We start from the raw sequence: 22,643 nt of genomic DNA on the forward strand, positions 1-22,643 counted from the left end.
GCGGCACGTCTGCCCACACCCAGCAAAGAGCCGCTCATTGCCTCTGCCCTTCCCGCCCGCGGCGCCCACACCAACGTGCGCATTGCAAATATGATGCTAGCGGGGGCTCTGCCCGTACCCAACATGGCGTCCTCCACGGCTTCGGCCTTCCCCACCACGGCACCCCCCCTCCCTCCGCGCATGCGCAGCGCCAAGGGCACGATGGCGGCGCTGCGGGCGCTGTGGCGGCTCCGCGGCCCCTCAGGGCTGAGGGCTCGGCTGGGCCCGGCCCCGGCCCGGTGAGCCCGGGGGGACACGGCGGGGGTGGGGGGGAGGCTGAGGGGATGGCTCCGCTCACCGCCCGGGCCTCGCAGGTGCCGCCAGTGGCAGCCCGACATAGAATGGGCGCAGCAGTTCGCCGGGGCCATCATGTTCCCCAGCAAGGCCACCGAAAAGTGGGTGCCGCCACCCTGGAACGGTGAGGGGACAGCGGGGACCCTCTGGGAGAAGGTGGGGAGGGGGCTCTGGGGGACCCTGAGGGCTTTGGGAGGGCCCAGGAGAGGTCTCAGAGACTTTGGGGGGCTCTAAGGGTGTCCTGAGGGCTTTGGGGTGGTCCCAGGAGGGGTCCCGAGGCCTTTGGAGGGGTTCTAGGGGTGTCCTTAGGGCTTTGGGGGGCCCCAGGAGGGGTCTCAGGGGCTTTGGGGTGGTCCTGGAGGGATGCTGGGATCCTGAGTGGGGTTTAAGGAGGGTTTTTGGGGGCTGTGGGGTCGTTTGGAGGTCACTCAGGGCAGCTTGGGTCACTTAGGGCAGTTTTGGGGTCCCTCAGATCCATTTTAGGGTCCCTCAGATCCATTTTATGGTCCTTCAGATCAATTTGAGGTCCTTCAGATCCGTTTTAGGGTCCCTCAGATCAGTTTTGGGGTCACTCAGGGCACTCAGGATCCCCACAGACCCTCAGCAAGTGCCACCCCCAGCATTTGGGGGGTTCTGTGCCCTCCCTGGGGGGCTGTCCTCATGTCCCTGACCCCTGTCCCTGTGCCCCCCAGACAAGGACCCGGTGGCCCACAAGAAGGTTGCCAGCCTGACCATCAACTTCGGGCCGCAGCACCCGGCGGCGCACGGGGTCCTGCGGCTGGTGCTGGAGCTCAGCGGGGAGACGGTGAAACGCTGCGACCCCCACGTGGGGCTGCTGCACCGCGGCACCGAGAAACTCATCGAGTACAAGACCTACCTGCAGGTGATCCTGGCATCCCAAATTCCGTGGGATCCCTGAGATTCCATTTCCCTGAGATTCCCATCCCTGAGATCCCATTTCCCTGATTTCCCTGCCCCATGGGATCCCCATTTCTCTGCAATCCCCATGTGGGGCTGCTGCGCTGCGGCACCGAGAAACTCATCGAGTACAAGACCTACCTGCAGGTGATCCTGGCATCCCAAATTCCGTGGGATCCCTGAGATTCCATTTCCCTGAGATTCCCATCCCTGAGATCCCATTTCCCTGATTTCCCTGCCCCATGGGATCCCCATTTCTCTGCAATCCCCATGTGGGGCTGCTGCGCTGCGGCACCGAGAAACTCATCGAGTACAAGACCCACCTGCAGGTGATCCTGGCATCCCTGAGATCCCAGTACTCCCAGTATTCCCAGTACTCCCAGTCCACTCAGCACTCCCACTACTCAAATACTCCCAGTACTTCCTGCACTCCCAGTATTCCCAACCCTCCCAGTATGTCCAGTATTCCCAGTATTCCCAGCACTCCCAATCCTCCCAGCCCTCCCAGTATTCCCAGTACTCACAGCCCTCCCAGCCCTCCCAGTATGTCCAGTATTCCCAGTCCTCCCAGTACTTCCAGCACTCCCATCACTCCCAGCCCTCCCAGTATGTCCAGTATTCCCAGTACTTCCAGCACTCCCAGCCCTCCCATCACTCCCAGCCCTCCCAGTGCTCCCAGTATTCCCAGCCCTCCCAGTATGTCCAGTATTCCCAGTCTTCCCAGTATTTCCAGCCCTCCCATCACTCCCACCTCTCCCAGTATGTCCAGTATTCCCAGCACTCCCAGTCCTCCCAGCCCTCTCAGTATGTCCAGTATTCCCATCACTCCCAGCCCTCCCAGTATGTCCAGTATTCCCAGTACTTCCAGCACTCACAGCCCTCCCATCAGTCCCAGCCCTCCCAGTGCTCCCAGTATTCCCAGCCCTCCCAGTATGTCCAGTATTCCCAGTCCTCCCAGTACTTCCAGCCCTCCCATCACTCCTAGCCCTCCCAGCCCTTCCAGTATTCCCAATACTTCCAGCACTCCCAGTCCTCTCAGTATTCCCAGTACTTCCAGCACTCCCAGTCCTCACAGTATTCCCAGTATTCCCAGTACTTCCAGCACTCACAGCCTTCCCATCACTCCCAGCCCTCCCAGTATGTCCAGTATTCCCAGCCCTCCCAGTATTTCCAGCCCTCCCATCACTCCCAGCCCCTCCCATCACTCCCAGCCTTCCTAGTATGTCCAGTATTCCCAGTACTTCCAGCACTCCCAGTCCTCCCAGCGCTCCCAGTATTCCCAGTACTCACAGCCCTCCCATCAGTCCCAGCCCTCCCAGCATGTCCAGTATTCTCAGTACTTGCAGCACTCCCAGTCCTCCCAACCCTCCCAGTATGTCCAGCACTCCCAGTCCACCCAGCCCTCCCATCACTGCCAGCCCTCCCAGTATTCCCAGCCCTCCCAGTATTCCCAGCCCTCCCAGCCCTCCCAGTATTCCCAGTTTGGGTCCCCGCAGGCGCTGCCCTACTTTGACCGCCTGGACTACGTGTCCATGATGTGCAACGAGCAGGCCTACTCGCTGGCCGTGGAGAAACTCCTCAACATCCGGCCCCCTCCGCGGGCTCAGTGGATCCGAGGTGAGGCTGCCCCCGGCATTCCCGGCTCCCTGCATCCCCCAGGATTTTTGGGATCACCCCCTTTCCCCCCACCCCGTTTCCCCAGTTCTCTTCGCCGAGATCACGCGGCTGCTCAACCACATCATGGCGGTGACCACGCACGCGCTGGACATCGGGGCCATGACGCCGTTCTTCTGGATGTTTGAGGAGAGGGAGAAGGTTTGGGGGGTTCGGGGGGCTCGGGGGGTGGGCTTTGGGGGGTGTTGGGGGTGCTGGGGGGGCTGAGCAGCAGCGGGGTCCCCTCTGTCCCCCCCAGATGTTCGAGTTCTACGAGCGCGTCTCGGGGGCGCGGATGCACGCGGCCTACGTGCGGCCCGGCGGCGTGCACCAGGTGAGGGGCTGGGCTGGGTCCCCTTCCGTGGGAACCCCATTCCCTGGGGAACCCCATTCCCACTGGATCCCCATCCCTGGGAACCCCATTCCCTGGGGAACCCCATCCCTGGGGAACCCCATTCCCATGGAAACCCTACCCATGGAATCCCCATTCCCTTGGAAACCCCATCCCTGGGATCCCCATTCCCATGGAAACCCCATTCTCAGGGAAACCCTGTCCATGGAATCCCCATTCCCATGGAAACCCCATCCCTGGGATCTCTATTCTCTGGGGAACCCCATTCCCACTGGATCCCCATCCCTGGGAACCCCATTCCCATGGAAACCCTATCCATGGGAACCCCATTCCCATGGAAACCCTACCCATGGAATCCCCATTCCCATGGAAACCCCATCCCTGGGATCCCCATTCCCATGGAAACCCCATTCTCAGGGAAACCCTATCCATGGAATCCCCATTCCCAGGGAAACCCTGTCCATGGAATCCCCATTCCCATGGAAACCCCATCCCTGGGATCTCTATTCTCTGGGGAACCCCATTCCCACAGGATCCCCATCCCTGGGAACCCCATTCCCATGGAAATCCTATCCATGGGATCCCCATTCCCATGGAAACACTATCCATGGAATCCCCATTCCCATGGAAACCCCATCCCTGGGAACCCCATTCCCAGGGAAACCCTATCCATGGGATCCCCATTCCCTGGGGACCCCCTGACCCTGGGAGCCCCATTGGGCCCTGTCACTGTCAACCCCCTGCCCCCATCCCTGGTGCCACCTGAGTGCCCACCTGTGCTGGGTGTGCCTCCCATGCCACCTGTCCCAATCCCAATCCAGTCTGTGCCACCTGTCCCACCAATCCTATCAATCCCAACCCCTCCAATCCAACCTGTCCCACCCATCCCAACCTTGTCAATCCCATCTGTGTCACCTGTCCCTTGGCTCTTATTTGTCCCACCTGTCCCCCCTGTCCCTTGGGTCCCACCTGTGCCAGGACCTGCCCCTGGGGCTCATGGATGACATCTACGAGTTCGTGAAGAACTTCTCCATCCGGATCGACGAGGTGGAGGAGGTGAGGGGGGACCTGGGGACATGGGGAGGGGACAGCCAGGTGCTGGCACCTGGCACCTGGCACCTGGGAGGGGCAGGGCCACACCTGGCAGCTTGGGGGGATGAGGGGACGAAGATTGGGGTAGAGGGGGACAGGTGAGGGGTGTGAGGGACAGGTGAGGGGTGCCAGGGACAGGTGAGGGGTGCCAGGGACAGGTGAGAGGTGTGAGGAATAGGTGAGAGGTGCCAGGGACAGGTGAGGGGTGCCAGGGACAGGTGAGAGGTGTGAGGAATAGGTGAGGGGTGCCAGGGACAGGTGAGAGGTGTGAGGGACAGGTGAGGGGTGTGAGGAATACGTGAGGGGTGTGAGGAATAGGTGAGGGGTGCCAGGGACAGGTGAGGGGTGCCAGGGACAGGTGAGGGGTGCCAGGGACAGGTGAGGGGTGTGAGGGACAGGTGAGGGGTGTGAGGAATAGGTGAGGGGTGCCAGGGACAGGTGAGGGGTACACAGGTGACGGTGGCAGGGACAGGTTTTGGTGCGAGGGGGACAAGGAACAGGTGCCAGGTGTGCCAGGGCAGGTGCCAGGTGTGCCAGGCGCGCCTGCTGTCCCCAGATGCTGACCAACAACCGCATCTGGAAGAACCGCACCGTGGACATCGGCGTCATCACGGCCGAGGAGGCCCTCAACTACGGCTTCAGGTGAGCCGGGGGGTCCCCCAGGTGCGCCCCGGCCCGCGGGCAGGCGGGGCCCAGCCTCAGGTGCGATTTTTGGGGTGTCCCAGCGGGGTGATGCTGCGGGGCTCCGGGATCCAGTGGGACCTGCGCAAGACGCAGCCCTACGACGTCTACGACCAGGTGGAGTTCGACGTGCCCATCGGCTCCCGCGGCGACTGCTACGACAGGTACGGCTCACCTGCCCTGGGGGTGTGGGGGGCTTGGGGGGTGCCCCCCGTCCCCCCGGGGCTGCCAGTCCTGGGATGGCTGTGCCAGGAGTCCCTGGGTCCCCTGCACCAGGACCCCATCCCATGGACCCTATCCCTGAGACCCCCAGGGACCCCATCCCATGGACCCCATCCCATGGGACCCCGTCCCTGAGACCCCCAGGACCCCCATCCCATGGGAACCCCATCCCTGAGACCCCCAGGGACCCCATCCCATGGGACCCCATCCCAGGGACCCCATCCCATGGGAACCCCATCCCAGGGACCCCATCCCATGAGAACCCCATCCCAGGGACCCCATCCCATGGACCCCATCCCATGGACCCCATCCCATGGACCCCCATCCCTGGGACCCCATCCCAGGGACCTCCAGGGACCCCATCCCATGGACCCCATCCCATGGGACCCCATCCCTGAGACCCCCAGAGACCCCATCACATGGGAACCCCATCTGGTTTTGGGGCACAGGTACTTGTGCCACGTGGAGGAGATCCCATACCCCATTTTTGGGGCTCAGGGGATCCCCTGTCCCGTTTTTGGGGCTCAGGGGATCCCCTCTCCCGTTTTGGGGGCACAGGGGATCCCGTGTCCCATTTTTGGGGCACAGGGGATCCCTTGTCCCATTTTTGGGGCACAGGGGATCCCCCACACCCCATTTTTGGGGCTCAGGGGATCCTGTGTCCCGTTTTTGGGGCTCAGGGGATCCCCACATCCCAAATTGGGGGCGCAGGTACCTGTGCCGTGTGGAGGGGATCCCATGTCCCGTTTTTGGTGTTCAGGGGATCCCATACCCCATTTTTGGGGTTCAGGGGATCCCGTGTCCCATTTTTGGGGTTCAGGGGATCCCCCACACCCCATTTTTGGGGCTCAGGGGATCCCCACATCCCAAATTGGGGGCGCAGGTACCTGTGCCGCGTGGAGGAGATGCGGCAGTCGCTGCGGATCATCCTGCAGTGCCTCAATAAGATGCCGCCCGGCGAGATCAAGGTGGACGACGCCAAAGTGTCACCCCCGAAACGCGCCGAGATGAAGGTGACATGTCCCCAACCCCGCGGCTGGGGTGGCACCCAGGGCAGGTGACACCAAAGGTTGGTGACACCCAGGGCAGGTGCCAGCCCTGCAGTGCCACCTCTGTCCCCACAGACGTCCATGGAGTCCCTGATCCATCACTTCAAGCTCTACACCGAGGGCTACCAGGTGCCACCCGGGGCCACCTACACGGCCATCGAGGCCCCTAAGGTGACACTTCTTGCCCTGTTTGTCCCTGGCACCGGCTCCATGCCAACCTTGCCCTGTGTCCCCAGCCTTGTCCCATGTCCCCAACCTTGTCATGTTGTCCTTCCCTCCCCAACCCTGTCCCCAGCCGTGTCTCCATTGTCCCCAATCCTGTCCCCATGTCCCCATTGTCCCCAATCCTGTCCCCACAGGGGGAGTTTGGGGTGTACCTGGTGTCCGATGGCAGCAGCCGTCCCTATCGCTGCAAGATCAAAGCGCCCGGCTTCGCCCACCTGGTACGGCCTGGGCACACCTGGGGACACCTGGGGACACCTGGGATACACCTGAGGACACCTGGGCACAACTGGGGAACATCTGGGGACACCTGGGGACACTTGGGCACAACTGGGGAACATCTGGGGACACCTGAGGACACCTGGGCACAACTGGGGAACATCTGGGGACACCTGAGGACACCTGAGGACACCTGGGCATACCTGGGGAACATCTGGGGGACACCTGGGGATACCAAGGACATGGGGACAGGGGACACTGGAGGGTCCCCGTGGGGGTTATTGAGGGTAATTAACACCTGTGGGTTAATTGGGGTCCCTGTGGGCTAATTGGCTGTTAATTGGCTGTTAATTGGCTGTTAATTGGATGTTAATTGGCTGTTAATTGCGCTTCCCCAGGCCGGGCTGGACAGGATGTCCCAGGGCCACATGCTGGCAGATGTGGTGGCCATCATTGGTACGTCCCCCTCCCCTTTTTTGGGGGTCCCTCTCCCCTTTTGGGGGTCCCTTCCCCATTTTTGGGAGTCCCTCTCCCCTTTTGTGGTCCCTTGCCCATTTTTGGGGGGCTCTTTTTCTCTTTTGGGACTTTCTTCCCCATTTTTCAGGTTTCTTTTCATTCTCTGGGGGTTTTTTTCCCCATTTCAGGGGCTCCTTCCCTATTTGTGGGATTTCTTCCCTTTTTAGGTTTTCCCCTCATTTTGGGGGGGGGGGTTTCCTCAATTTTCCCCTATTGGAATCCTCCTTCCCTTTTTTGGGGAGAGCTCCTTCCAGTTCGAGGGGGCTCCTTCCCCAATTTGGGGGGATTCTTGCCCAATTTGGGGTCCCCTTCCCCAATCTGGGGGGGGTTCTTGCCCAGTTTGAGGTCCCCTTCCCCATTTTGGGGTCCCCTTCCCCATTTTTGGGTGGTTCCTCTCTTTTTAGGGTCTCCCTCTCTTTTTAGGGTGCCCCTTCCAGTTTTGGGGTCTCCTTCCTCATCCCAACATCCCTTTCCCAGTTTGGGGGGGGTCTCCCCCCAATTTTGGGGTGCCCTGACCCCCCTTTTCCCCCCACAGGCACCCAGGACATCGTTTTTGGGGAGGTGGATCGATGAGGGGGGGTCCCCCACCCCTCTCCGTGTGCTGCTGCAGTTTGGGGGTGCCCCCACCCCCCGTTTCGAGTCAAATAAAGCCAAAATCGGCTCCTGAGCCTCCCTGTCCCCTTTGTCCCCCCTTTGTCACCGCTGTCACCTCCTTCCCTGTCTGGGGGGGCTCCTTCCCCACTTTGGGGGGGCTCCTTTCCCCATTTTGGGGGGCTCCTTTCCCCATTTTGGGGGAGCTCTGTTCCCCAGTTTGGGGGGGCTCCTTTCCCCTGTTTGGGGGGGCTCCTTTCCCCAGTTTGGGGAGACTCCTTTCCCCAGTTTGGGGGGGCTCCTTTCACCTTTTGGGGTCTCCTTCCCCTTTTAGGGTCCCTTCCCCTTTTGGGGCCTCTCTCCCATTTTGGGGGGGTTCTTGCCCAGTTTGGGGGGGCTCCTTCCCTACTTTGGGGGGGTCTCCTTCCCCTTTTAGGGTCCCTTCCCCTTTTGGGGCCTCTCTCCCAGTTTGGGGGCGGAAGGAGCCCCCCAAAAAAGGAGGAAGGGGTTTCCCCACAGCTCCCCCGTCCCGCGGGGATTTTTGGGGGGGCTCTGGGGGAGCGGCCGGACGTTGGTGGCCGCGGGTGACACTTGGGGACAGCGGAAGGGAGGTGGCACTGGGGAAGTGGGGGAGGGGCCGCGGTCACTGCTGGCAGCGGGGGGACACCGAGGGGACAATGGGGACATTGGGGACAGCGGGGCCCCTGCTCGTCCTCGTCCTGCTGGGGGTGCCCGGCCTGGCCGCAGGTGGGCACGGGGGGGTTTGGGGGGTTTAGGGGATTTGGGGTGTCCAAGGGTTTTGGGGCGGTTTAGGGGATTTGGGGGGGTTTAGGGGATTTGGGGTGTCTGGGGGGTTTGGGGTGATTCAGGGTGTCTGGGGATTTTGTGGGGTTTAGGGGTTTGGGGATGTTTAGGGGATTTGGGGTGTCTGGGGGGTTTGGGGGGGGTTTGGGGTGTCCCAGGCATTTGGGGTGTTTGGGGGAGTTTAGGGGGTTTGGGGAAATTTGAGGGAGTTTAGGGGGTTTGGGGTGTCCGGGGGGTTTGGGGCAGTTTAGGGGATTTGGGGTGTTTGGGGAAATTTGGGGGAGTTTAGGGGGTTTGGGGTGTGCAGGCGGTTTGGGGTGTCCGGGGGAACTGGGGGAGTTTGGGGTGTCCGGGGGTATTTGGGGGGGGTTTAGATGGTTTGGGGGGGTTTAGGGGATTTGGGGTGTCCGGGAGGTTTGGGGTCACAGGGATTTGGGGTCACAGGGATTTGGGGTCACGGGGATTTGGGATCACAGGAATTTGGGGTCCTGGTGATGTGCTACATCCCCTTCCCTGCTCCCTTGACTTTTGGGGTACCCCAGGGACCCCCGAGGTTCTCCCGGGTTTGGGGGGGGCACCCAGGGGGGGTCACGGGAGGGGCTCTGATGCCACCCAAGGCGCCATCGGTGCCACCTGCGGGGTGACACACAGAGCCGGGGGGTCCCCAAAACCCCCAAAATTCCCCCAAAATCCCCCAAAATTGCCCCAAAACCCTGCAAAATCTCCCCAAACCGCTCCAAAACCCCCCCAAAAGCCCCCAAAATCGCCCCAAACCCCCTCAAAATCGCTGCAAAATCACCCCAAAAGCCCCCAAAATCGCCCCAAACCCCCTCAAAATCGCCCCAAAATCTCCCCGAAATACCCCAAAGCCCCTCAAAATCGCCCCAAAATCCCCCCAAATCGCCCCAAAACCCCGCAGGGGCCCTGGCCGAGCCCGAAATCTGCTACGTGCTGGACGCGGTGCTCTTCCTCTACAGCCTCATCCTCACCGGCCTCTACATCCGCCTCAGGGTGAGCCCCACGAACCCCCTTTTTTTTTTTGGGGGGGGGGGGTCCCCCCAAACATCCCCTCCCTCCTCCCCCCACTTTTTTTTACCCATTTTCCCCTTTTTTTCCCTCATTTTTGGTTTTCTCTCCCCCCTCCCCAGTTCGTGAATTGGCGACTGCAGAGAGCGGCTGGGCAGGTAAAGGGGGGGGGATTTTGGGGGGATTTTGGGGGGATTTTGGGGTGCGGGGGGGGTGTAGGGGATGGGGGTGTCTGGCTGTGCCCCCCCTCCAGCCCCCCAAAATCTCCTTTCGCTTTCTGTTCCCGGCAGAAGGAGGAAGAGGCCGTTTATGCTGTGAGTCACGTGGGGGGGCGGGGGCAGATTTTGGGGACCCCCACCCAGATTTTTTTGGGGGGGTTTGGGGGTGACCCCTGGATATTGATGGGCTGGGATTTGGGGTGTCCCCCTTCATTAATGGGGTGAGATTTGGGGTGTCCCCCCCATTTAAAGGGATAAGATTTGAGGTGACCCCCCCCATTAATGGGCTGAGATTTGGGGTGTTCCCCTCATTTATGGGGTGAGATTTGGGGTGGTTGGGATTTGGGGTGTCCCCCCTCCCCTAAAGAACCAGTTATGGGGCCGAGATTTGGGGTGTTCCCACATTATTGGGTGTCAGATTTGGGGTGTCCACCCCCATTAATGGGGTGAGGTTTGGGGTGTTTGGAGTTGGGGTGCTCCCCTTCCCCTAAAGAATGACTGACAGGGTGACACTGGGGAGGTGACAATTTAGGGGTGACAATGTGGGGGGGACACTGTGGGGGTGACAATCGGTGGGGGGGGTGGCACAGACCCCCCCACACACCCCAAAACCCTCCTGGACCCCCCACAGGGTCTCAGCCCCGACCACCAGGAGACCTACGAGACCCTGCAGATGAAGAGCTCCTGACCCCCGTGGGGAAAATCGGGAATTTTTACCCCTGGAAATGGAAAAATCGGAGTTTTTTACCCCTGGAAACGGAAAAATCGGATTTTTTTACCCCGGAAATAGAAAATTTTGGATTTTTTACCCCTGGAAATGCCAGATTTGGATGGAAAATTTGAATTTTGCCGCCCGGTTCCCTCCCGGTGCCCAAACCCCACCTCCCCAGCCCTGCCAGATTTTGAGACCCCAAAATCCCACCAAAATCCCATTAAAAACCCCCAAATCCACTCCAAAATCATATAAAAATCCCCCCAAAACCCACCAAAATCCCTACCCCAAATCCCCCTCCACAATTCACTGCAAATTCCTCCAATTCATGAATTATTTTTATTTCCTTCACATAGAAAACGTTTTCTTACATTTTCCAAGTTTTCAGTATTTTCACTGATATGCACAAGTTCTCTTTCTGTGCGTGATGTCGTGTGGGATTTAGCAAAGAATCTTGAGTTTCTTCCAGAGCCACCATGCACATAATCCTAAACCTGGCAAAAACCCTAAACCTGGCCCAAAACCCTAAACATGACCCAAAACCCTGAACCTGGCCCAAATCCTGAACCCTAAACCTGGCCCAACCCTGAACCCTAAACCTGGCCCAAATCCTGAATCCTAAACCTGGCCCAAATCCTGAATCCTAAACATGACCCAAAACCCTAAACATGACCAAAAACCCTAAACCTGGCCCAAACCCTAAGCCCTAAACCTGGCCCAACCCTGAATCCTAAACCTGGCCCAAAACCCTAAACATGACCCAAAACCCTAAACCTGGCCCAAATCCTGAATCCTAAACCTGGCCCAAAACCCTAAACATGACCCAAAACCCTAAACCTGGCCCAAACCCTAAGCCCTAAACCTGGCCCAACCCTGAACCCTAAACCTGACCCAAATCCTGAATCCTAAACATGACCCAAAACCCTAAACATGACCCAAAACCCTAAACCTGGCCCAAATCCTGAATCCTAAACCTGGCCCAAAACCCTAAACATGACCCAAACCCCTAAACCTGGCCCAAACCCTAAACCCTAAACCTGGCCCAAACCCAAACCTTAAACATGGCCCAAACCCTAAACCCTAAACCTGGCCCAAATCCTGAATCCTAAACCTGGCCCAAAACCCTAAACATGACCCAAAACCCTAAACCTGGCCCAAATCCTGAATCCTAAACCTGGCCCAAAACCCTAAACATGACCCAAAACCCTAAACCTGGCCCAAATCCTGAATCCTAAACCTGGCCCAAAACCCTAAACATGACCCAAAACCCTAAACATGACCCAAAACCCTAGACCTGGCCCAAATCCTGAATCCTAAACCTGGCCCAAAACCCTAAACATGACCCAAAACCCTAAACCTGGCCCAAATCCTGAATCCTAAACCTGGCCCAAAACCCTAAACATGACCCAAAACCCTAAACCTGGCCCAAACCCAAACCTTAAACATGGCCCAAACCCTAAACCCTAAACCTGGCCCAAATCCAAAACATGGCCCAAAACCTAAACCCCAAACCTGGCCCAAACCCTAAACCCTAAACCTGGTCCCAAACCCTAAACCTGGCCCAAATCTGGATTCCAGCTCCAAAATTCCATCCATTCAGGGATTGCTCCCAGGTGAAGCTGCCAGGACAGACAGAGCACACTGGGGACAGCGTCACCCTCGGTCACTCGTGGGAGAGGGGACCACAGTGTCCTGTGTCCCCGTGTCCCTGTGTCTGTCCCCGTGTCCCTGTGTGTCCCCGTGCCCAGCTGACACGCAGGCCCTTCACCAACCGTTCCTTTACTCTCCTCAGCAGCACGAGCCCCGTGGGCAGAGGCAGCTGCTCCCTGTCCCGTCCCTGTCCCTGTCCCCCCCCTTGTCCCTGTCCCTGTCCCCTCACGGCCTCTTCATGGTGCTCTCGATGAACGCCTCCAGCACAAAGATGGTCTCATCCACCTGGTTCTCGCTGGCGTCGATCCTGGGGGACACACGGGGACGGGCAGCCCCCCACGAGGTCCCCAAGCCCCCCACGAGGTCCCCAGCCCCTGTCCCCAACCCCCCACGAGGTCCCCAAGCCCCCCATGAGGTCCCCAACCCTTGATGAGGTCCCCAACGCCCCACGAGGTCCCCAACCCCTGACAAGGTCCCCAACCCTCAACGAGGTTCCCAACCCCTGTCCCCAACACCTCATGAGGTCCCCAACCCTTGATGAGGTCCCCAACCCTTGATGAGGTCCCCAACCCCTGTCCCCAACCTCCCCACAAGGTCCCCAATCCCTGTCCCCAACCCCCCCATGAGGTCCCCAACCCTTGACGAGGTCCCCAACCCTTGACGAGGTCCCCAACCCTCAACGAGGTCCCCAACCCCTGTCCCCAACCCTTGATGAGGTCCCCAACCCTTGATGAGGTCCCCAACCCACCACAAGGTCCCCAAGCCCCCCATGAGGTCCCTAACCCCCCATGAGGTCCCCAACCCCTGACAAGGTCCCCAACCCTCAACGAGGTCCCCAACCCCTGTCCCCAACACCCCACGAGGTCCCCAATCCCTGTCCTCAACCCTGCCATGAAGTCCCCAACCCTTGACGAGGTCCCCAACCCTCAATGAGGTTCCCAACCCCTGTCCCCAACCCACCACAAGGTCCCTAAGCCCCCCATGAGGTCCCCAAGCCCCCACGAGATCCCCAACCCTTGACAAGGTCTCCAACCCTTGATGAGGTCCCCAACCCCTGTCCCCAACCCCTCATGAGGTCCCCAAACCTTGATGAGGTCCCCAACCCCCCACGAGGTCCCCAACCCCCCACGAGGTCCCCAACCCCTCACGAGGTCCCCAACCCCCACAAGGTCCCCAACCCCCACAAGGTCCCCAACCCCCACAAGGTCCCCAACCCCCACAAGGTCCCCAACCGCCCCTCACTTGTTGACGTTGCGTTTGAGGTTCTCCAGCTGCTGCCTCTCGGGACCCGTGATCATCTCCTCCACCTCGTGCAGCTGCGCCGCCTCGGCCCCCGTGGCCTGCATGGAGGCCAGGATGGCCTCCACGCGCTGTGACTTCTCCAGGAGCCTCCTAGGAGGGAGCGGTGGGCGCGTGGGGACGTGGCACCGGTGGCTCTCTGGTGGCCACCACCCCCGGCCCATGGAGCTCACTTGTTCTCCCGCATCTCGTGGTGTCTTCGCTCCATCAGGTTGGCCACGCTCTGGGGGAGGGACAGGTGAGGAACAGGTGAAGGACAGGTGAAGGAACAAGGGGAGGAACAGGTGAAGGAACAGGTGAAGGAGCAGGTGAAGAAACAGGTGAAGAACAGGTGAAGAACAGGTGAAGAACAGGTGAAGAACAGGTGAAGGAGCAGGTGAAGAACAGGTGAAGGAACAGGTGAGGAACAGGTGGAGGAACAGGTGAAGGAGCAGGTGAGGAACAGGTGAAGGAACAGGTGAGGAACAGGTGGAGGAACAGGTGAAGGAGCAGGTGAAGAACAGGTGAAGGAACAGGTGAAGAACAGGTGAAGAACAGGTGAAGAAACAAGGGGAGGAACAGGTGAAGGACAGGTGGAGGAACAGGTGAAGAACAGGTGAAGAAGCAGGTGAAGAAGCAGGTGAAGGAACAGGTGAAGGAACAGGTGGAGGAACAGGTGGAGGAACAGGTGGAGGACAGGTGAAGAACAAGTGAAGAACAGGTGAAGAACAGGTGAAGGAGCAGGTGAAGGAACAGGTGAGGAACAGGTGAGGAACAGGTGAAGAACAGGTGAAGAACAGGTGAAGAACAGGTGAAGAACAGGTGAGGAACAGGTGAAGGACAGGTGAAGAACAGGTGAAGAACAGGTGAAGGAGCAGGTGAAGGAACAGGTGAAGAACAGGTGAAGAACAGGTGAAGAACAGGTGAGTACCCAGCACGGAAGTGCTGGGGAGCACTGAAGAACCCCGTGGTGGGACACATGCACAGTCACTGCCACCCCTGTGCCACCACCAGGGAGGGGACTGTGACACCTGGACCCTGGAGCAGGAAGGAGCTCCAGAAGGACAGGAACCAGGTGACACCCCTGCCCAGGTGTGCTGGGGGGACACCAAGGGACCCTCCACTCCCAAAAACCCAGCAGGGGGACAGGGGGAGGACGGTCACCAGGATGGTGACATCTGGACATGGGGGCTGCAACGGTTCCCTGCAGCAGGGCCTGGATTCCCTGGAAATTCCTCATGGATGGAGAAGGATTTGTGGTCCTGGGGGCCCAGAAGGTCCTTGGGATTCACCTGGTAGCACCTGTGGAGCAGCATCCGAGCAGCGGCCATCACGTTCACCGTGTACAGGTAAAAGGTGCGGGAGGGAGCGTGGTCAGGAGTCTTGGGAATCTCCTGGGGAAGGACAAAGGATGGTGGCAACCAAATGGAAGTGTCTCCTTCTCCAAGGAGGAACCTGTGATCCCTCCCCAGATGGTTCCCCATGCCCAAATTCCAGGTGGGATCACTTGGAAGTGCCCAGAAATATCCATCACTTGGCCAGCTGTCACACCTGGACAATCTCTGAGATCCTAGAGCTGGGAATCTCCTGGGAATCATCTCCTGTGGAAGGATGGTAGCAACCAAATGGAAGTATCTCCTTCTCCAGGAGTGTCCACGATTTCCCTGTGCCCAAATTCCAGGTGGGATCACTCGGAAGTGCCCAGCAGTTCCCACCACCTGACCAGCTGTCACCTGGGCAATCTCTGGGATCCCAGAGCTGGGAAGGGCAAAGGATGGTGGGAACCAAATGGAAGTATCTCCTTCTCCAAGGAGGAACCTGTGATCCCTCCCCAGATGGTTCCTCATGCCCAAATTCCAGGTGGGATCACTCGGAAGTGCCCAGCAGTGCCCATCACACCTGGGCAATTTCTGAGATCCCAGAGCTGGGAATCAGCTCCTATGGAAGGATGGTGGCAACCAAATGGCAGTACCTCCTTCTCCAGGAGTGTCCACGAGTTCCCTGTGCCCAAATTCCAGGCGGGATCACTCGGAAGCGCCCGGCAGCGCCCATCCCACCTGGGCAATGCCTGGCACCCCTCACCTGCAGTGCCACCAGGTTCTCGGAGAGCATCCTGTAGAGCATGTCCTTGGCCTCCTTGGCCGGGATCATGGCGAAGTCCTCCACCTGCTTCTGCTCCAGGTGCTTCTTGCGCAGCAACAGCCGGAAAATTCGGGCGCAGCGGGAGCCGAACCTGGGCAGGGGGAGGGGGGTGAGGGAGGGAGGTGGGGAGGGGCTGGGGGGACTCCAGGTGCCCTCCCCTCACCTCTCCTCCACGATGGATTCCAGCGTGGCCGTGGCCAGGGACACCAGGGCCTTGTGCAGGTCTGCAGGGGTTGAGGTCAAGGAGAATTCCGGAAAAAAATCCACCCCAAAAATCACCCAATAATCCCCCAAATCAGACCAAAAATCTTCACCTCAAATCTGGCCAAAAATCACCCCAAAAATCCCAACATCCCCTGAAAATCCCCCCCAAATCAACAAAAGATGCCCTGAAAATCACCCCAAAATCACCCAAATCTGCCCCAAATCACCCAGAATTCCCCAATATTCCTCCAAAATCATCCCTAAATCCCCCCCAAAATCCTCCAAATTCCCCACAAAATATCCCCCAAATCTGCCCAAAATCATCCCCAAATTCCCCAAACTCCCCCAAAAGATACTGACAGTGTAGGTGCCCCCTCCACTGTCCCCTGCCTTCCCCACGAACTCCAGCTGCAGGGACAGAGGACACAGAAAATGTGGAATTTTCCTTTAAAAAATTATTTTTCCTTAAAATTTGGAGTGGAAAGAGAAAGATTTCAGGAAACAAAAAATCTTTAATATATAATATAGTGTAATGTAATACAATTAATATAATTTAACATATATTATATATTATTACATTACATTATATTATATATTTATATTACATTATATTACATTATATTACATTATATTACATTATATTACAATATATTACAATATATTACAATACAAACCAAAATATTGTAATATATATTACAATATTCATTATAATAATATATTATTATATATTACAATATAATATAATTAACAATATGATATAATAATATATATTATTTTATTTACATATTCTATTATTTATATATATAATATATTATATAAATTACATTTATATATTATTTATATATTATATATTTATCTATGTATGTATTATACATTATATTTATATAATATATATTTATATATTATAGTATAATATATTATATATTTATATATAATATACAAATACTTTCTATATTATATTTATTTTTTAAATATTATTTTTATATATTATATTTTATTATTATATTTATATGTTTATATCTTATATTTTTATATAAATGGGAAAATCTCACCGGATCATCGGCCAGCAGCGCCAAGTATTGATCCAGCACGGCTTTGCTAATGTTGTACCCGGCAGGGAGAGACCTGAAAATCTGAAAAACGGCAGAAAAAAGGTAAAAACCACAGAAATAAAGGTAAAAAACATAGAAAAAAGGTTAAAAACACAAAACACAAACAAAAGCAGGAATGGGAAGGGATGCCAAGGGCTGGGATGGATTTTGGGATTTTTTTTGGGTATTTTTGGGGAGGGATTTTGGGTCATTTTTGGGGTGGTTTTTGGGTTATTTTTGGGGTGGGTTTTGGGATGTTTTTGGGGTTATTTTGGGGTGGGTTTGGGGATGTTTTTGGGGTTATTTTGGGGTGGGTTTGGGGATGTTTTTGGAATTTTTTGAGCTGGTTTTTGAGGTGCTTTTTGTGTGTTTTTTTTGGGTATTTTCAAGGAGGGATTTGGGTTTATTTTGGGGTGGTTTCTGGGGTGTTTTTTGGGGCTATTTTGTGGTATTTTTGTGGTGGTTTTTGGGGTATTTTTGGGAGGGATTTGGGGTTATTTTGGGGTATTTTAGGGGTGTTTTTTGGGATGTTTTTGGGGAGAGATTTGAGGTTATTTTGGGGTGGTTTTGGGGCGGGTTTTGGGATGCTTTAGGAATGTTTTGGGCTGCTTTTGGGATGTTTTTTGGGGTATTTTCAGGGTTATTTTTGGGGTGGTTTCTGGGCTGGTTTTGGGGTATTTTTGGGCTTATTTTGGGGAATTTTGGACCCACCTCATTGGAGGAGAGGGGCTGAGTGTGGGAGGCGCCCGAGGCCGTGGTCACCTCGCTCATGCGAAGCATCGTCCTCACCACCTCACTGCTGGTCTGTGTGGGAAAAACAGGAATTAGAGAGGGAAAATGAGGAATTAGGGTGGGAAAAGGAGGAATTAGAGAGGAAAAGCAGGAATTAGAGAGGGAAACTCAGGAATTAGGGTGGGAGCACACACCTGGTCCATCCTGCTGGCCACGGCACTGACCAGAGCCTGGTCTCGGAAATGTTGGTGGAAACGTTCCAGGTTCACCTGCCAGTAAATTCCATCATCTGGGGGAGGCTGGGGGAAAAAAAAAGGCAAAAAATGAGGAAAAAGTGCCAGGAAAAATGAGGGAAAAGCCACAAAAATGAGGAAAAAGAGCCAGGAAAAGGGAGGGGAAAATGAGGAAAAGGAGTCTTGAAAAATGAGGAAAAAGAGGCACAAAATGAGGGATGGGAGGCAGAAAAAAAAAGGAAAAAGCCACAAAAATGAGGAAAAAGAGCCTTGAAAATGAGGAAAAAAAGCCTCAAGAAATGAGGATAAAGAGACATAAAAATGAGGAAAAAGAGCCATAAAAAACAAGGAAAAGTTTCCCCAGAATTTTGGGAATTTGGATCCCAGGACCTCGGAGCTTCCTCCCTCCTGCTTCTGCCTTTTGGCTCTGTGCTCGCCCTCCTCTTCCTCATCACACGAGTGTCTCCTCTTCCCTTTGCCTGAAAACCCAAAATTATATATGTAAAGTTTATGAACTGACATAAAAATGGTATTTAAGTTGTACAATAATTATATAGAAAGTATATTAAATTTGTATGTATAAATTATATACAAGTGATACTAAAATTATATAGAAAGCATATATAAATTATATATAAATTGTATACAAGTACATAAATTATATATAAACAACAGAAATTATAAAAAATATATATAACATAAAATTATATATAAATGATATATAATATGTAAATGACATATAGACAATATATGATATAAAATTATATATAAAAATATAAAAGTATATAAAAATTGTATAAAACTAGATATGAAGACATAAAATTATATATAAATTATACACAACTACATATAAACAATATATAAGTAATGCAGAAATTATAAAAATTATATATAAATGATACTTAAATTATATAAAAATTATACATAAATTATATAAAATTATATATAAACTATACATAAATTATCTATAAAAGTATACTGAAAAGTTTAAAAATGAAGTTTAAAGTTTAAAGATAATTTAAAAAAATATAATAATTTTAATTTTTAAAATTTAACTTCGATTCTAATTTTAAAAAATGTAATAATTTCAATTTTTAAAATTTATTTTTAATTCTAATTTTTAAAAATGCAACAATTAGAGTTTTTACGAATCATTTCGACATAACAAATAATTTAAATCGATGTTTAAAATTAAACGGATTTTTACAAAGCCGGGGCTGTGTCTCACCGCCGAGGCCGAGGCGCGGCACGAGGAACCTGTCCTTGTCCTCGCTGGCCGGGGCAGGCGGCGGCACCCTGGCGTCGGGGGGCACCTCGGGGGGCAGCACGGGGGGCGCGGGGCAGCGCTGGATGAAGTGGGTGTCGGCCAGGCGCACGAAAGTGGCCGAGACCTCGCTGACATCCATGGACTTCCCGTCTGGAGGGAGGAGAAACACCTGGGGTGGGGCTGAGGGTCAGGAGGGACACTCAGGGTGGGGCTGGGGATGAGGAGGGACACGTTGGTTGGGGCTGAGGGTCAGGAGGGACACCTTGGGTGGTGAGGAAGATGAAGATGGACACGTTGGGTGGTGAGGAGGATGAGGAGGGACACGTTGGGTGGTGAGGAGGATGAGGAGGGACACCTTGAGTGGTGCTGGGGATGAAGAGAAACAACTGGGGTGGGGCTGAGGATGAGGAGGGACACGTTGGTTAGGGCTGAGGGTCAGGAGGGACACGTTGGGTGGCGAGGAGGATGAAGATGGACACTTTGGGTGGTGAGGAGGATGAAGATGGACACGTTGGGTGGAGCTGAGGATGAGGAGGGACACGTTGGGTGGTGCTGAGGATGAGGAGGGACACGTTGGGTGGTGCTGGGGATGAGGAGGGACATGTTGGGTGGTGAGGAGGATGAGGAAGGACATGTTGGGTGGTGCTGGGGATGAGGAGGGACACGTTGGGTTGTGACGAGGATGAGGAGGTACACCTTCGGTGGGGCTGAGGGTCAGGAGGGACACCTTGGGTGGTGAGGAAGATGAAGATGGACACGTTGGGTGGTGCTGAGGATGAGGAGGGACACGTTGGGTGGGGCTGAGGGTCAGGAGGGACACCTTGAGTGGTGCTGAGGATGAAGAAGGACACAGTGGGTGGTGCTGAGGATGAAGATGGACACCTTGAGTGGGGCTGAGGGTCAGGAGGAACACGTTGGGTGGTGCTGGGGATGAGGAAGGACACGTTGGGTGGTGCTGAGGATGAAGATGGACACCTTGAGTGGGGCTGAGGATGAGGAAGGACATGTTGGGTGGTGCTGGGGATGAGGAGGGAGGAGAGACACATTCCCACCTTCCATGGTCTCGGTGAGGCGCTCGGCCACCCTGGCCACGGCAGAGCTCATGGGGAGGTGCCCATGGACCACCAGTAGTTCCTCTACCATGTCTCCAAAAAACACCGTAGAGTACCTGTGATCCCATCCACCATTCCCAAATCCCATTTTTATTGAGGAAGGAGCTTCCCTCTCACCTTCCATGGTCTCGGTGAGGTGCTTGGCCACCCTGACCATGGCATCACTCATGGGGAGGTGCCCATGGAGCAGAAATCCCTCCACCAGTTCTCCAACATCCTACAGTGCCTCCAATCCCGCTCGCCAACTAAACCTCGTCCCAAATCCCATTTTTATTGAGGAAGGAGCTTCCCTCTCACCTTCCATGGTCTCGGTGAGGCGCTCGGCCACCCTGGCCACGGCGGCGCTCATGGGGAGGTGTCCGTGGAGCAGCAGCTCCTCCACCAGCAGCTCGCCGGGGTCGCCGTAGAGCGTCTTGGCCGTGTAGATGTAGCGGGGGTAGCGCAGGAGGCGCAGGACGCGCCGGCTCCGCGCCTCGTACTCCACCGGGCCCCGCGGCTGCGGCGCGTAGCGCGCCAGCCCGTGCTGCAGGAGCACGCACAGCGCCTTCTTCACCTGCGGGCAGGGAGGGAATGCCCAGCTTTTCATGGGAATAAACCGTGGGAATGGCGGTGCCACTCGCGCGGATAAAGCGTTCCTTTTAGTGGGAGTAGTGGGAATTACGCCGTGGCTTTTTGTGGAAATTATGGGGATTACCCCGTCCATTTTAATGGGAATTACCCCATCCTTTTTAATGGGAATTAACCGGTCCCTTCTAGTGGGAATAATGGGAATTACCCTGTCCCTTCTAGTGGGAATAATGGGAACAATGGGAATAACCCTGTGCCTTTTAATGGGAATTACCCCGTCCCTTTTAATGGGAATTACCTCATCCCTTTTAATGGGAATTAACCGGTCCCTTCTAGTGGGAATAATGGGAATGACCCCATCCCTTTTAATAGGAATAATGGGAATTACCCCGTCCCTTTTAATGGGAATAACAGGAATTACCCCATCCCTTTTAATGGAAACTAACCAGTCCCTTTTGGTGGGAATAATGGGAATTATGGGAATTACCCCGTGGCTTTTAATGGGAATTACCCCATCCCTTTTAATGGGAATAATGGGAATCACCCTGTGCATTTAATGGGAATAACCCCAACCCCTTTAATGAAAATAATGGGAATTACAAAATGCCTTTTAATGGAAATAATAGGAATTACCCCATGCCTTTTAATGGGAATGATCCTGTGCCTTTTAATGGGAATTACCCCATCCCTTTTAATGGGAATAACGGGAAATACCCCATCCCTTTTCATGGGAATAATGGGAATTACCCCATCACTTTTCATGGGAATAAACCGTGGGAATGGTATTGCCATTTGTGGGAATAAACTGCTCCTTTTAGTGGAAATAGTGGGAATTACCCATCCCTTTTAATGGGAATAATGGGAATTACCCCATTCCTTTTAATGGGAATTAACTGGTCCCTTCTAGTGGGAATAATGGGAATTACCCCGTCCCTTTCAGCGGGAATAATGGAAATTACCCTGTGCCTTTTAATGGAAATTACCTTTTAATAGAAATAATAGGAATTACCCTGTACCTTTTAATGGGAATAATGGGAATAACCCCATCCCTTTTAATGGGAACAACCCTGTCCCTTTTCATAGGAATAAACCCATATTAATTTCAAATTCATTTTAAACCACATATCAACTTCAAATAATTACAAATCATTTCTTATTAATCACAAATTAATTTTAAAATTCATATTAATTTCGAATAATTTCTTCTTAATTTCCAATAACATGCAATTATTTTAATTCTTTTTTAAATTTAAACCCTTTCTCCCTTACCTGATCCGGCAGCAGCCCCGTGTCCCCCACCAGCAACCGCAACGGCCGCGGGCCGGTCCGGAGTAGAGAATTCCCAACTTTTTCCACAATTTCGCCAAAATTCTCCCGCAGCAGGAGGGAGCAGAGCCGGAGCTCCGCTTGAGTCATCCCGGCGGCTCCGGTAAATCCAAGGAACGGAACGGAACGCGAGAGGAAAGGAGAAAGAGGAAAGGAAAGGAGAAAGAACGGCTGAGGGGAGAGAGAGGAGACATGGCTGACCCCGCTGCGGATCCCCTCCCGGGGGGGAGAATCAGCCGCTCCCCAGGTAGAATTTCCCTTTCCGTGCCCTCCCACGGGTGGGATCCTCGCCCCGTCCCGGTTTCCCGGTGCCCCCTCCGCCCTCACCGCCAGGCGCGGCCTAGGCCGCCATCACCATCACGGCCGCCATCACCGTCACCATGACAACGGCTCCGCGCCGCCTCCACTTCCTGTACATCACTTCCGCCACCGC

General features: G+C 54.8%; 3 protein-coding genes across 5 annotated transcripts; 2 read left to right on the forward strand and 1 right to left on the reverse strand.

Annotated features, from left to right (window-relative positions):
• Nucleotides 1-151: 151 nt before the first annotated feature.
• On the forward strand, nt 152-7,924 carry NDUFS2 (NADH:ubiquinone oxidoreductase core subunit S2). The gene is made up of 14 exons (XM_032752892.3): nt 152-278; nt 354-457; nt 1,026-1,216; nt 2,748-2,868; nt 2,954-3,066; nt 3,164-3,238; nt 4,235-4,312; nt 4,905-4,990; nt 5,074-5,193; nt 6,135-6,264; nt 6,376-6,471; nt 6,660-6,743; nt 7,140-7,197; nt 7,793-7,924. The coding sequence occupies exons 1-14, from the start codon at nt 181-183 to the stop codon at nt 7,828-7,830; spliced, it is 1,392 nt and encodes a 463-aa protein (XP_032608783.2). The 5' UTR covers nt 152-180; the 3' UTR covers nt 7,831-7,924.
• A 518-nt stretch (nt 7,925-8,442) lies between these two features.
• Nucleotides 8,443-10,983, forward strand: FCER1G (Fc epsilon receptor Ig). Its single transcript, XM_041721139.2, has 5 exons — nt 8,443-8,595; nt 9,572-9,663; nt 9,801-9,836; nt 9,969-9,992; nt 10,528-10,983. Exons 1-5 carry the CDS (start codon nt 8,526-8,528, stop codon nt 10,582-10,584), a joined length of 279 nt encoding a protein of 92 aa, XP_041577073.2. The 5' UTR covers nt 8,443-8,525; the 3' UTR covers nt 10,585-10,983.
• Nucleotides 10,929-22,629, reverse strand: POLR3C (RNA polymerase III subunit C). Of its 3 annotated transcripts, XM_072918439.1 has the most exons (19): nt 22,538-22,629; nt 22,154-22,381; nt 20,615-20,870; nt 19,167-19,355; nt 18,329-18,417; nt 17,900-18,004; nt 17,685-17,777; nt 16,935-17,015; nt 16,239-16,290; nt 15,842-15,902; nt 15,619-15,769; nt 14,829-14,930; nt 13,731-13,780; nt 13,501-13,650; nt 12,121-12,565; nt 11,903-12,028; nt 11,720-11,845; nt 11,345-11,620; nt 10,929-11,295 (listed from the first exon to the last, which is right to left on the reverse strand). In XM_072918439.1, the coding sequence occupies exons 2-15, from the start codon at nt 22,298-22,300 to the stop codon at nt 12,484-12,486; spliced, it is 1,608 nt and encodes a 535-aa protein (XP_072774540.1). In that variant the 5' UTR covers nt 22,301-22,381; nt 22,538-22,629; the 3' UTR covers nt 10,929-11,295; nt 11,345-11,620; nt 11,720-11,845; nt 11,903-12,028; nt 12,121-12,483. The 3 variants fall into 3 exon arrangements, with proteins under 3 accessions (XP_072774540.1, XP_072774541.1, XP_072774542.1); XM_072918440.1 differs by lacking the exons at nt 11,345-11,620; nt 11,720-11,845; nt 11,903-12,028 and having other exon boundaries at nt 10,929-11,120; nt 12,078-12,565; XM_072918441.1 differs by lacking the exons at nt 10,929-11,295; nt 11,720-11,845; nt 11,903-12,028 and having other exon boundaries at nt 11,364-11,382; nt 12,096-12,565.
• Between the last annotated feature and the right edge of the window lie 14 nt (nt 22,630-22,643).

This window comes from Taeniopygia guttata, chromosome 25, assembly GCF_048771995.1.
Source record: "Taeniopygia guttata chromosome 25, bTaeGut7.mat, whole genome shotgun sequence".
NCBI lineage: Eukaryota > Metazoa > Chordata > Aves > Passeriformes > Estrildidae > Taeniopygia > Taeniopygia guttata.